The 13,303-nt window shown below is 44.2% G+C and overlaps 1 protein-coding gene across 2 annotated transcripts; it reads right to left on the bottom strand.

Moving 5' to 3' along the window:
* Positions 1-670: 670 nt before the first annotated feature.
* On the bottom strand, positions 671-12,177 carry gprc5ba (G protein-coupled receptor, class C, group 5, member Ba). 2 transcript variants are annotated; one of them, XM_034894702.1, is made up of 4 exons: positions 11,394-12,177; positions 3,178-4,203; positions 2,785-2,930; positions 671-1,346 (listed from the first exon to the last, which is right to left on the bottom strand). In XM_034894702.1, the coding sequence occupies exons 2-4, from the start codon at positions 4,199-4,201 to the stop codon at positions 1,302-1,304; spliced, it is 1,215 nt and encodes a 404-aa protein (XP_034750593.1). In that variant the 5' UTR covers positions 4,202-4,203; positions 11,394-12,177; the 3' UTR covers positions 671-1,301. The 2 variants fall into 2 exon arrangements, with proteins under 2 accessions (XP_034750593.1, XP_034750594.1); XM_034894703.1 differs by having other exon boundaries at positions 2,809-2,930; positions 11,394-12,172.
* Positions 12,178-13,303: the final 1,126 nt, after the last annotated feature.

Below are 13,303 nucleotides of genomic sequence, written 5' to 3'. Positions count from 1 at the left end.
TGTTGTTCCTGGGGTTATGTGATGCACTGGGAAGTTGTGTGGAGGAATATTTAGCACCAGAAAGCAACCTTGACTTTTGAATTTCCCCCATCAAACTCAGACACTCAGAAAATCACAAGTACACACACATGAACACAGACAGAAGAGCTGAGTACAGGAGAACGTTTCATTTCCTCGCTCCGTTTCCCGCTGATATAAAGTGACAGTTTGTCCTTGCTTGTTTAAAATGCCAGTGGCCAACGGAGATGTGGGAGAGTAGCACACAGCAGTTTGACCTAGATTCATGGAGTGGTGCCGCCCCACCAATGACTGACGCCTCCATGTCCAATCAGAATCCACTTCACACCTCTGTCTCTAACAGCAGGTCATTAGCAGCTTGCGATCTCTCTGTTCAGGTGCTCCAGGCTGCTTTCGCTGCATTGCTTGATCACTGAGAACTTCTTTACCGACCACAGTTCGGGCTTCACAGTTTGTTTCACACAAGTATCCATGCAGGTGGTAGGATGAGGCAAGGTGAGAAGAGTTATGTGTTATATTCACAGACGGTGCAGTAATACTGGAAACGGAGATAGATAGGTAGGAAGAAGTTTTCATGGATGGGTAACAGTCTGGAGGGAAGAGGTTTATCAGAGAAGTGAAGTTGAGATGTAGGGAATACACACACTCTTTCTTTCCTCTCATATACTCTACATACACACCCACAGAGGCTGGATTTTTTTAAGCGGGCGGTGCTCAAGCTGTACAGTTGCCCATGTGCTCTGTCTTCACCTACGCTGTGGATGGATGGAGGACAGAGCCAAATGATCCCACGTGAGCGCCAACATTGTGAGGAGCAGCAGAAAGGACATCCTGACTAACAGGAAGAGAGATGGACCAGGACAAGGCTATTGATTTCACAGTTTTTCAAGGATGCTAACAGTGCTGTATAGTCTCAGGGAGCAAATCAAAGGAAAAGAATACTGCATGTTGACATTTTCGCATTGTCTCAGCGTGCGTTTTGTTTTGCTACTTGCTGGTCACATTTTGAGATTTTGAACCCTTCTATAGAGATTTGTGAGCTAGAAGAGCTTTAGCTCTGTCCTCCATACCCTACTCTCTCTCAGTCTCACACACAGTCATACAATAGTTGATTGGCACACAGTCAGTGTTTAAGTCTGTACACAGAGTTGAAGGGCCCTGTTGACATCCATGTTTTAAGTCCAATTCAACAAGGCAGGCCCCTCATCTCGGATCCCTCCCTCCTCACCCTCTCCGTCCTCGTCTTCGTTTTCTACCACACTTCTTCTTTCCAATCCTCTTACTCACCACAGCTGCCTCCCAGTGTAGGTTGGAGGGGCAGAGGGAACCTGTAGAAGGAAACATTTGGTTTGAAAATTATCAACAAATTAGATACCATCATACTTTATATTCACACATGCATCTTTATACACATACATACACTTGCATACTTTAGGTCCCATTTACACATTTTGTTCAAGCATGTCAACAACCCCCCCAATGCTTTAGGCCAAAATATATCTCTGACTGTCTACTTTAACGTAAGCACTCTGATGTCATCTGGTAGCTGTCTAACTGCCCCAGATGTTAAGGAATATCATCATTAACGTAATTGTGGTCTAAAAAGCTGGAAAAAAACCTCCAAAAGGTGTGAGACCTGGCTCAACTCTGATTATCTTTAAATCATTATTTTAGGCTCTCCATTCCTTTTGAAACAATTTTGTAATTTTGGGAACTAAGCTTGCTCATTAGATCAGACGATCGATACCAAGTGGGAAGTTGAATTGTAGGTGTTAGCCTTAAAAAGGACCGAGCTAGCAGTTTCCCATGTCCAGTCTTCATGCTAAGTTAAGTGAACTTCTGCTTAATATTTAGGAAGAAAGTTGTATCAATGTTCTCATCTAACCCACTGCAATAAAGCCAATAAGCGCATTTCCTGAAATGTCAACTGTTCAGTTAACTCAATCTTACACACTTAGACCATTTTCCATTTTACACCTGGATCCTACACCTTCTTCAATTTAATTCTGTGCTTTCATCTTCTAAATGCCTTTTCCTTTTAAAATGCTATGTTAAAAGCTGCATTTCTCATTCATATATTGTATGCCCTATGCAAATCATTTCTCTTTGACTAGGTCTAAGCATGCAATATAAATAAAAAGTCTGTAAAATGAATGCACTAAAACACTGATGATATTTTATGCAGAGCAGCTTTTCAAGGAGAAGTCTCTGTGTTCCCATTGTCGGTAAAATTAGCACGCCAAAATGTTTCTAGGTATAGTGGATACAAATTTAGTCAGTGGAGAGTGTTGTTTCAGCGTTTTTGCCTCCAGTGGTGTGTGCTGTTATGTGGCGGGCTTAATTTATAACACAATGGCTGGAAATAGGTTCACCTGTGCCAGGCAGAGTGCCCATTCATCCTGCATAACGAAGGGTGTGACAGGCCAGCAGACAGTCGCATCACTCAGTGAGCAGATAGCATCGCGGCTTATTCACACACGCAGGAGCACATGGAAGCTCTCAGGCTCTCACCCATTCACAAATCAATGTCAGATGAGTGACCATTTGTAACAAAACCATCCATGCATGTGCCCAAAAAATACAACACACACAGTTACATGACCATGCATCCAACAAACTGATAATGCGCACACACACACACACACGCACACATACTCACACCTCTCCCTCATTCCTGTGCAATGACGTACGGTCTGGAACGCACAAATGTGCATGCAGTCTTGTCGGCATGGTTGAATGAGAAAGCGGCGTGTAAGCGGCGTGTACCTGTGACTGGGAGGCTGTACTCACCGCTCCCCCGTTCAGGATCATGGTCATCTCGGTGGGTTGGTAGACATTGCTGCGGAAAGGAGCGCTGGGTCTGGGGGCGGTGTTGCTGTTATGTTGCCCAGCACCACCACCGCTCCTCAAGCCTGGCATGAAATAGACAGAGAGGCAAACAGAGATTACTTACTGTGACTCACCATATCACTGTTTCTCTTGACGAAAGAAACACTTGCTGTGGGACCCAGAACAAAGAACTTTCCTGCTGTGGTTATTTCTAGCCCTGCATGCAAATACTTGTGTTCTATTGCTCACTTGGGCCTACATTCCACCTTCAACCTGTTCGCACATATTACGCCTGTTTGCTCTAGAATATCAGATTGTAGGCTACTGCACCTGCGGTGTTCTCATCGTTGTATCCGTAGCCCTGGTTCTCCACAAACTGCCTGTGAGAGAGAGGGATGTCTTCGTCAAAGCTGGTCTCCCTCATTCGTGTCGAGTTCTGGGAGGTGTCAAAGTAATCTGGGGCAGTTGGCTGTGGAGGGGGTCTCAGGCAGATGTGGGATTCAGGAATGGCATGGAAGATCAGTAGCAGCCAGCCCTGAGCGACTAATGCAATGGCCAGTGCTGGGTCATTCCAGTCCGGGGACCTCCCCAGCCAGGCATTGCCGTACAGATAGAAGCCCACCCAGGCCACCCACAGCAGCAGCGACATCAGGCAGGTCACCAGCAGCCAGATGGCATTGCAGCGCCACTGATGTGTCTTCCCGCACAGCGCCAGAGAGGCAGCAGTCAGAGCGGCTAGTAGGAGGGCTAGCACGTAGCTGCAGGCTAGTGAGAAGTCCAGTGGCAGGTACTGACAGGCAGCACGTCCCTCCCTCAGCACGGTGAGAAGTAGCCACTCTGCGGCGATGATGCCCTGCACCGCACTCAAACCCAGCGCAAGGCCTGTAAGGGCACAGCCACCAGGGCTCCGGCGCTCGCGGCCAATCCTGCGCAGGCGTACGCCCTGCACCAACAAGCAGGAAAAGCAGATGGCAAACAGGAGACCCCACAGGGCCCTACGGAGCAAACATAAAGACTCATCCTGCTCAATCAGGTAAGCAAAGCTCAGGCAGAACAAGCCAATGATGCCGAGGAGCAGCAGGAGGATGGGTCCCACGCCACTTCGCTTTTCACCTTCACTGATGTGGTGTAAGCGGCACAGCAGGACTAAGCCTAGCAGGATAGCAGTCAGCACCCCACCGGCAGCCACTGACTCTACAGCCACACCCCATATGGAGTCCAGGTCACAGAGGAGGGTGTAAGGACGGACAAGGCCCCAGCCGCAGCCTCGTGGGAGAGGCTCAGAGGCCTCAGCGAGTCCGGTGGCAGGATGAGAGACAGTCAGCAGCAGCAGGAGGACCGGGAGGAACGCCATCCCTGAGAGATCAACAGACCAGAAGAAGATAGAGCGAGAAGAAAGAGGAAAGACCGAGAATAGCGAAAGTCAAAGGATTGGAGAGAGAAAAAGAGTGAGTCATTCTTATCAAAAATGCAACAGAGCAACAGTCATTCTGACAGTAATCATCCGCCTGTGAGTGACAATACAATCGGCCACTGCTGTGTTTTAGAGAAGAAACAAAGGACAGTAGACACACACAGCCTGTTTTAACAATTGTAGCATATAGCTCGGCCCCTCTTTTAAAAGCTTTAAGGTTTAATTTTTGCCATAAACGTTGTAGAAAACACCTAAAATACCCCAGAAAAGCTGCCTTTAGTTTATTCACAGGGAATTGAAGTCAGAGTGAGAGCATCTACAGTGCTTCTGAAGATAGTTTTAGTGTATTAGTGTATTTGTCCTGTCTTGTCCAGTGAACCGACTGCTGGATCAGTCATGCATCATGCATATTTTTATGAAGAAAAAATAAATCTGAGGGCATCTAGTAAGGCGTGAGACAATGCATATTACACTGCGCACAAACACACAGCGCCTCGAGCACAAGTACAAACACTCACGTACTTTTGTTACCCGGTGAAGAAAAAAAATAGCACTCGGTGAACGAAATAAATGCTGTGTCAGTCTACTTATTCCTTTTATTTGTCACAACTGTCAAACAGCCGCATGCACGCACTCACACACACACACACACACACACACACACACACACATACACACACACACACACATTATTTCATTTCATTGAGGTCTTTGTGGGGATGATCAGTGCTGTCATTTCACCTGACATGCTGTGTGTTTTTTGAGAAGTGGATCTGTGTTTTAAAAGCCACCACGAAGACACAGACACACAGCACATCGATCTGCCAGGTTACCGTCAACTGTCTCTCCACTGCAATGCTAAGCTTTCAGAAATTCTTTCTAAGTTGGCTCATACATTAATGTGTCAAACAATCTGTTCTTACAAAGAACACGCACTAGCTGTTCCATGCTTTAAGCTATACTTTGGACTGTTTAGTTCAACTGTAGTTGTGACATAACAAAAATCTCCCAGGATCTACAAATAGACTCTACCACAATATTTATACATACCACATAAAAGACACTGGATATCCCCAGCTTCACGTTCTCTCTCCATGCCGGTAAGTCGTGGAGAATTACATTTTTGGGCCGTCATGGGGAGAGTGGTGGATTTAAATACACACCAGCCAGGGGTACAGGTCACACACAGTCCTTTCAGCATGTAGCCTATTAAATACTGTACTTGATCACACATCTAAGATACTTGTTCTTTACTTGAGGAGAAAGAATTTTGAGCTGAAATGGTTAGTTTAATCAATGTATTAGTCAATCGACAGAAAGTTGAAACTGTTTTTATAACAGATTTACTGTTTTAAGTCATTGTTCAAGCAAACAAAGCCTAACAAATCATAATCCCAGTTTCTCAGAATTGAGGATTTACGGCTGTCTGAAGTTACACTAAAAAGTTTGGTCATCTACAGACAAACCAAACATTTTCAAGGTGTCACTTGGTGCTCGTAGTTATGTTGAAGTATTACAAACCAAACAATCAATCAATTGAGAAAATAATCAACGTAGTAATCCATGCATGCAAAATGCTGCTTGCACATGTATGAGTAATAATCCAAAAATATAACTGTCACAGCCGTTCTTCTGCATTGATTCCTTTAATACTTTAAGGACATTTTCCTAATTACACTTACATACATTTACTTAGGCAACATTTGAATGCCCGACTTTTTTGCAATGGAGTAGCTTTATAAATTTTACATCTTTCCACAAATTCCCACATACACACAAGACACAAACATGTACACACAGATATTGCCTGCATTGCTGGTATATCCATTTATTTACAAGCTTTTGATGTCTCTCCTTATATCCATATCAAAAAGCATATTTTTAAGGCAGCGATTGTTTACAACTTGTGAAATATCATTATTCATTTCTGAGACCCCAGAGGGGATTACAGTGAAAGATGCATGTGTGCCTATGTGTGTGTGTGTGTGTGTGTTTGTGCATATTTATTTGCTTGGAGCTTTTTCATGTATCCTTCAGAGATTTACACCTTCCAAATTCCTCCTAATGCCACCTCATTACCAAATTTCTTCACTACCTCGTTTCCTGTGGTTATTTCAGCCTGTTGTTTCCGGGCTGTTGTCTCCTTCCTGCCTTGTTGCAGATGCTTACTGCCACTGTTTATTATTGGTCCTCATCCACATCAATCAGGCTTATAAAGGGATGAGTCACCAAAACACACACAGACAAAACCCAGTGCTGGAGCTTTTTACACACACAAACACTCTCCAGCCCAAGTGGCGGAGAAATAGACACACTCAGTGTGCTTTCTTTTCAACATCATGTTGTTTTTCTAGTGATAACCATGGTTACACCCCCATCTCTAAATGACAGAAATAAAACAAAAGGGACAGAAGACAAAGAGCGAGGCTCACTCAACCTCAACCAGCACAGGAGACTGCTCCTCCTTTCTTTGTTTTTTTGTTGGTTGTTCTTTGTCACACATCCTAATGACAGAGCCTGTGAAACCACACAGTCCAGACAAGAGACACAGAGACTGGAGCTTGTGCACACTAGTTAGTGACCACTTTTCATTCACACACACCCTGTCACTCAGTCACTACTACCTCTTTCACAGATGGTTGCCCTGGCTGCTTTTTTAATGGGACTTGGTAGACTAGTGAGCTGAAGGTTGCATACAGAAGGTCACACACACATGCACGCACGCATGCACATACGCATGCACACACACGCAAAATCAACAATGCTACTGCAGACATGCTTAACACACAGTACATAACACACATCTACTGCACACATGCCACACACTTCAGTCCTCTTCCCTGCTTCTCACTAATATGAGTCATGTGCAGAGAGATTGGCCTTCTGCTTTTTGCAGCACAGAAGAGTCTGCCGCCGTCTTGTCCTCCCCTGTCCTCCCTGTCCTCCCCTCCCTGCCATCTTTCTAGAAATGTTTCTCTCTGTCACTCCCGCTCCGTGCAGCCATTTCTGTCCTTCCCTCCATTTAAAATCCTCTATTCTGTTAGATTTCAATGCCACCTCTCCTCAAGAGCAACCAGACCGCTCTCATCTCTCTGCTACATTTGAAGATGTGCTGTGAAAGACTTTCCTCACACACATCCTCTCCCCACATTTTCTACTTCTTTTCAAACCCCACCATCTAATGTCAAACACACCCCTCCTTCTACCATTTTGGCTTCTCCTTCGTCCCTCCTTGTGCCCCGTCCTCCTCTTTCCTTCCCACCCTTCCCCATGCCTTTATTTGGTGTGTATCTTACGTAACTGGGAAAGAATCCAGCTCCTGCCAGTTCTGCTGCATGGCTGCTGTTTCTCTGGCATCTTCTTCCTCAGTGCAAAGCAGCCTGCTGGTCCTCAGAAATCAATCTTAGTTTTCTATTCTGCATGCAGCGGAGTCATATGCATTAAGGCTGCACATGACACACACACACTGATATAATGCCCATGTGTTTAGACTTTATTTGCATTCTGCTTGGTGGCATGTATTATGCATCTGTGTATAAAGGCACCACATTCTCATACAACCTGAATGTAAAAAGTATGCATCATGCATTCCTTATACACACACAACAGGAATACAGGCGTGAGAGTGCAAATGTACAGAATTGCAGTCCTTCAAATCAGCTCCAGCCTGGATAGGCAGAGATGGGGGAATCTAGCGAGCCATCCTGTACAATTACCTCCTCCTATAATTAGCAGACATAGCACACAAGCAGATGCTGATTAATTACCGTGGTGATAATTGGGATGATTATTGCATTTTGACGACTTGCTTCAATTCTCTTTTTTTCTACTACTTTTATTTTTTTCAGCCTGCTGACGGAGATAATGCGTGTGAGTCTTTATGAGCGTGTAGGTGTATTGACTTGAAACACACGGATCCAGCTGTTGAGGTGAGTAGGTCATTGTGCTTGCATCTGCTGGCTGGTAACACCATTCAAGACTCCGCAGTCTTATCCGCCGTCTTCTCTAGCACTAACAGACCTTTCCTCTTCTGAAAGCGCATACATTTACTTCTTCCATCAGTGGCTGGGATTACATAAAACCTTAGATATCAGTCATTATAAATTAACCCAGGCTGTCTGGATGTTTTCTCTCACTGTATGAGATTTACTTTGGATTAAAACACATCTGTGCTTCAAAATAAACTTGTATGCTCTAAAAGCTAGGTTTGTCATTGGAGGCATTTCATACTGGTCTTTTATCAGTTGTTGCCTCTCTCTTAAAATCGCTTGACCTTCTCTTGAGTCTTAAGTGAGAATAATTGACCTAGAGTTGAAGTCTGGCCTGAAACGTTGTCCAGAAAGGTGAAAGAATGGAGGAAATGAGTACCAGTAAGGACCTGTCTTACCCAAGATCCTCGATATTACACACACACACACACACACACACACACACACACACACACACACGCGCACACACACACACATATATATATATATATATATATATATATATATATATATATATATATATATATATATATATATATATATCTTCTTCTTTGACCAGGTGGTTGGCTGGCATATCTCTTTCTTGTTTCCTATACATGTGCCTTTTTTGAAGTCACCAAGCTGACATTTTAATATTTATCCTTACTGCAGTTTTAGAGAAGCTACATTTGAAAAAGCGTTTTATGTGGACATCGTAGCTAGCATCCTCATCCACAGGAGGAAGAGTTCTCTCTTTCTCAATCAAGGACACTTTGACCACTTTGACAAATGGTTGATGTAATCCTTGCACTTTTGACTTTGCAGAGATAGCCTTCCTTACCAATTGGGCACTCTTGCAATTGCAAAATTTGCCAAATTACATGAAATTTCCAAGTTGGCGATTTGAGAAATATATCTGTTGCAAGTTTGCTGAAGTAAACCGACTTAACATCACAGCTACACAGCAGCATGTACTGTAAACCTTTAATATTAGTTTCCTGTACATAGAGAGGAATGCATTTAGCTCCCCACTGAAAACTCATCCAATGTCCTAATTTAAATAAAATGCACAATAACCATGAATTACTTTGCATGATATGATTGTCTGATCATACTGTCCAGAGTGATGTGATCAATCCCTTGTGTAGCAGATAAAAATGGGATGAAAAGGAGGATAGAGAAGAAGAAGGAGGGGGAGCAATGCGGTAGACATCAAGGTATGACATATGGGTGTGCTAAAATATTAAAAAAGGAGTTAGCGGGGACAAGTTCGAGGAAAAAATAGACTTTCAGATGACAGGAGAAGCAGGGCTAAGAGGAAAGGCATATTGATTGGCAAAACTGACAGTGGAAGTATTTCCCCCAGCCTCTTCAGACCTCCCTGGTCATCCTAATTAGCCCTTATTACTATGCGACTGGGCTCACGGCAAGACCATGTGCTAACTGACTTACAATTAACAGCACCAGTGCCTTACACTCCTGCCTCTGTTCCTTTTCTTCTTTCTACATCAACAACAGATTGGGATCATGATCTGAAGGCCTCCCAAACCTAAAAATGAAACCTGAAACGGAGCTGCAGACCTCCGGTGTCATATGTTCTGCTTCTATGTGATATCAATATAGAGAGATGAATGGGGTGTGTGGTCTCTTGGCTCTCACATAAGCCAAGAGAGGTCAGATATGGTTAGAGAGTGTGATACTGATCAGAGAAGCAGGAGAAACAAGGAACAGGCTGATGTGCGAAGGAAAAATTGGAGTTAATGTTTGTGTGTGTATGTGCTTGCATGTGTATGTATGTGTGCGTATGTGTGTGTGTGTCTATGGGGAGGAGGGGTTGGTGGGTGAACAGAAATCCAGCTCATACACTCAGCTGTGTAAAGAGGAAACACACACACACGTACACAAACATCCAAACAAGGTGCATATGGCGTCAGCCCCGAGGAGAGATGTAGCATCCTCTTTTCCCATGAGGAAGCTAGCTAACTCACGGAAGCCCAGCCTGAAAATAAACTGCTTGACTCTGCTGAATATTGATTAATGATGGAAAACAGAACAATTCAAAATAGGCCCCGGAGCTTTCTGAGTACACAAATACTGCACTGACAGTGGCTTGAGGCTCATGTATCATCTATCTAGTGACCAACAGAAAGTCAATACATGCATTGACTTCTATTTCCATATGACTCCCTTAGTATAATGGGACTCAAGTGGCCATTTAAGTGCAATTTCTTGCCAGAGTTAGACAACAAGCCTTTTATTTATGAAGCCAGCGTGGGAAAATGGGAGTGACACGTCTCCTAAATGGGACACTCTTGATTTTAGCTGACCTAAGGAGCAGCTTAATGCAAACACACATTTGGAGAATGCTCTTTTTTCTTTCTTTTTCAGCACCCCCCTCTCTTAACAATATCAGCCACATGGGGAGGGTCCCTGGGGGTTCCAGAAGAGTGTGTTTGTTTGAGGGAACAGCATTAAGACCTTTGTTACTGAGGTGTTTGTGTGTGTGTGTGTGCGTGTGTGTGTGTGTGTGCGTGCGTGTTTGTGTTCAAAATGACATCTAACCATTTAACTAAAGATAGAGGAGTGATTGACACTCCTTAAATATCCCCATGTATTGTGGGGTGAAAATGGAGGCGCACCAGCTAAAATAAACCAAGGTTTATAATCCTAGTGAGAAAAAACTGTGCCATATCCAATCAGTTCTTAAATTTGACACAGTTCAAAGCCTTTCATGTCTTTAGTTAAGCTTACAATGGTTTTGTCGAATGCCCTTTGAGGTCTAGGCCATATGTGCAAATCCCTGTGTTTAAATGTACATTTCTGCAGCATGCCCTCTGTAGATATTTACATTTTTGTCTACAATACTGCGTGCCCTTTCTGCTTCACACAGCTATGCAGTTGGTGCATCGACATCGCCTTTCTCCCCGGGCTATCAGTGATGCAACTTCCACCTCAATGGTAATAATCCCCGAAACAGCCTTATTACAACCCAACCCAAGAGATGCATTCAAATAAACCGAGATCCACTGTGGTTACAAATTAAAATAAGCCTATACCCACTGAATATATATCACGCACGAGCATCTCCACAAGGATAGCCCACTCCCCTACCCCCATTCTTAATAATCAATAACCATACGGGCTACATGGTAAGCAGCACGTACCTTAATTGATGAAAACAAATCCGATCGAAGACGAAGGCAGAAGCACCGTTTTCAGGTTTGATGCGAGACTGCGAGAGGTAAAATGTCACATTTCGGAACGAGCTCCGCTCTCTGTGGTTGCGTATTCTCTTTCCATCCACATGGGCTCGTACGCGATCAACCCAGATGATTCCTCCTGCTCCAACGTTTAAACCAGAGGGACCCGATTATTCAACCCGTGTCTGTTGTCTTCAGAAGCCGAATTGGCATGGACGAAAAACACCTGGGGGTGTCAGCATTCAAATGTGGAAGAGATTCTTGATGGTTTCCCCCCTAAATCCTTTGTTTAGTGGTGCGCATCTTTGACTTTCACTCTGCACCACGAAAGGAGTATTCATCAAAAATAAATATCAAAATCCTGTGATGCGGACACGGTGCCCCAAAACCTGCCGGATCCCCTTCTCCTGCTACTGCTCTGAATTTGACGCTGAATGTCCGGGTTGACACTTTCTGCTCCCCGCTGCACTTCTCCCAACTGAATGCCTCACCAAAACTGCGCTCAGCATAACGCGCGTACTGATAATCCCTCTCCGCACACACACGCACACGTAGGCTGTAGTCTATACACAGAGAAAGTGACAGCTCTCCAGAGCCGCCACTGCTCTCTGTCCTCCCTCCCTTTAACTGGTTTCTCTCCGGTAAATGAATTGGTGCCTGACAGGGGACCACCTTAATAAAATCTTTCTAGACGCACAACGCGCGCGCGCACATACACACAAACACACACACGCACACACCTCCTAAATCTACAGGGTATTATCTTGTCACAGGCTGTAGGCACAGTTTGGACTCGTGCATGTACTAGTTCCATTTTCCAGTTACTGTTTTCCCATTTTCCCTGCTAATTCAAAGAACATGTTCCATTCGGTCTGAAGTTAAACTATTAACTCAATTTCCGGTGGTTGCTTTCAAACTTAAGTTCTTAGTCTAAATTCACACCAGCTTATTGTGAAAAAACTGTTAATAATACAAACCTGTTTTTCACAAAGTAACAAAAGGAATAGTAACTAGATTGCATGTGGGATAACAATTGTATCTCATTCACACACATACTGGCACTAGTCTGACCAACAGGGGCAAGTTCAATGTTTTAATCACTTCAACATGTGGACAGAAGTCAGAAGCAGCCATGGATTGAACAACAAACCCTGCAATCAATGGAGGGCCTGCTAAGCCACAGCAGCAACAAACCCAATAAGTGAGTATTTCACAAAGACCTGTTGCCATGTTTTTCTTACTTAGGCTACTATTTGTTTAAATAATGTCAACTCACAAATCCCCACCTCCCTTCTTCTGCAAAGCATCAAATTCATTGTATGAGGGGACACTCTTATTTTGAAAGTAACCCAGCCTCTTTTCCGGGTTGACTCTGGTTATCTCCGGCTCCTTGACACAGCAGCAGACTGCTGTGGTGCTTATTATTTCTCCCTCTTGTCACATGCTTGTTGTCGCCTCAGCTGCTCCAGTCCATCTACCAGGGAGGCTTTCAATGGTAGAGGCCCCCACTACCCCCACCCCCACCCAGCTACCGTCTTGCCTTTATGCTGGTCTATGATTTGAACCAGTGGAAGTCATCTTTGGCAGTGGTGTTAGAATGGGCACAGGGTCCCAAAATTGTTACTGCTGCAGTCTTGGACGAGCAGAAGCCGAGCCTGGCAGCCATGACACCTCTGACCAGGTAATCCTAATGCTGATGCTGGTCTAAAATATTATCAGCTAAGAAGACGCAAACCTCGCCTCTCCACGCACTCACAGAGTTAGATCTTATTTAGAGATTGCAATATAATCGGTTTGGGGGGGGGGGGGGTGTTAATAAATGCATTATCCTCTACATGTTAATGGAACAATGACAAATCCAGCTGCAATATGAG

This window comes from Etheostoma cragini, chromosome 15 (genome assembly GCF_013103735.1).
Source record: "Etheostoma cragini isolate CJK2018 chromosome 15, CSU_Ecrag_1.0, whole genome shotgun sequence".
Lineage (NCBI taxonomy): Eukaryota > Metazoa > Chordata > Actinopteri > Perciformes > Percidae > Etheostoma > Etheostoma cragini.
The sequence above is the reverse complement of the archived record's forward strand: the minus strand, read 5'-3'. Positions and strand labels throughout refer to the sequence as shown.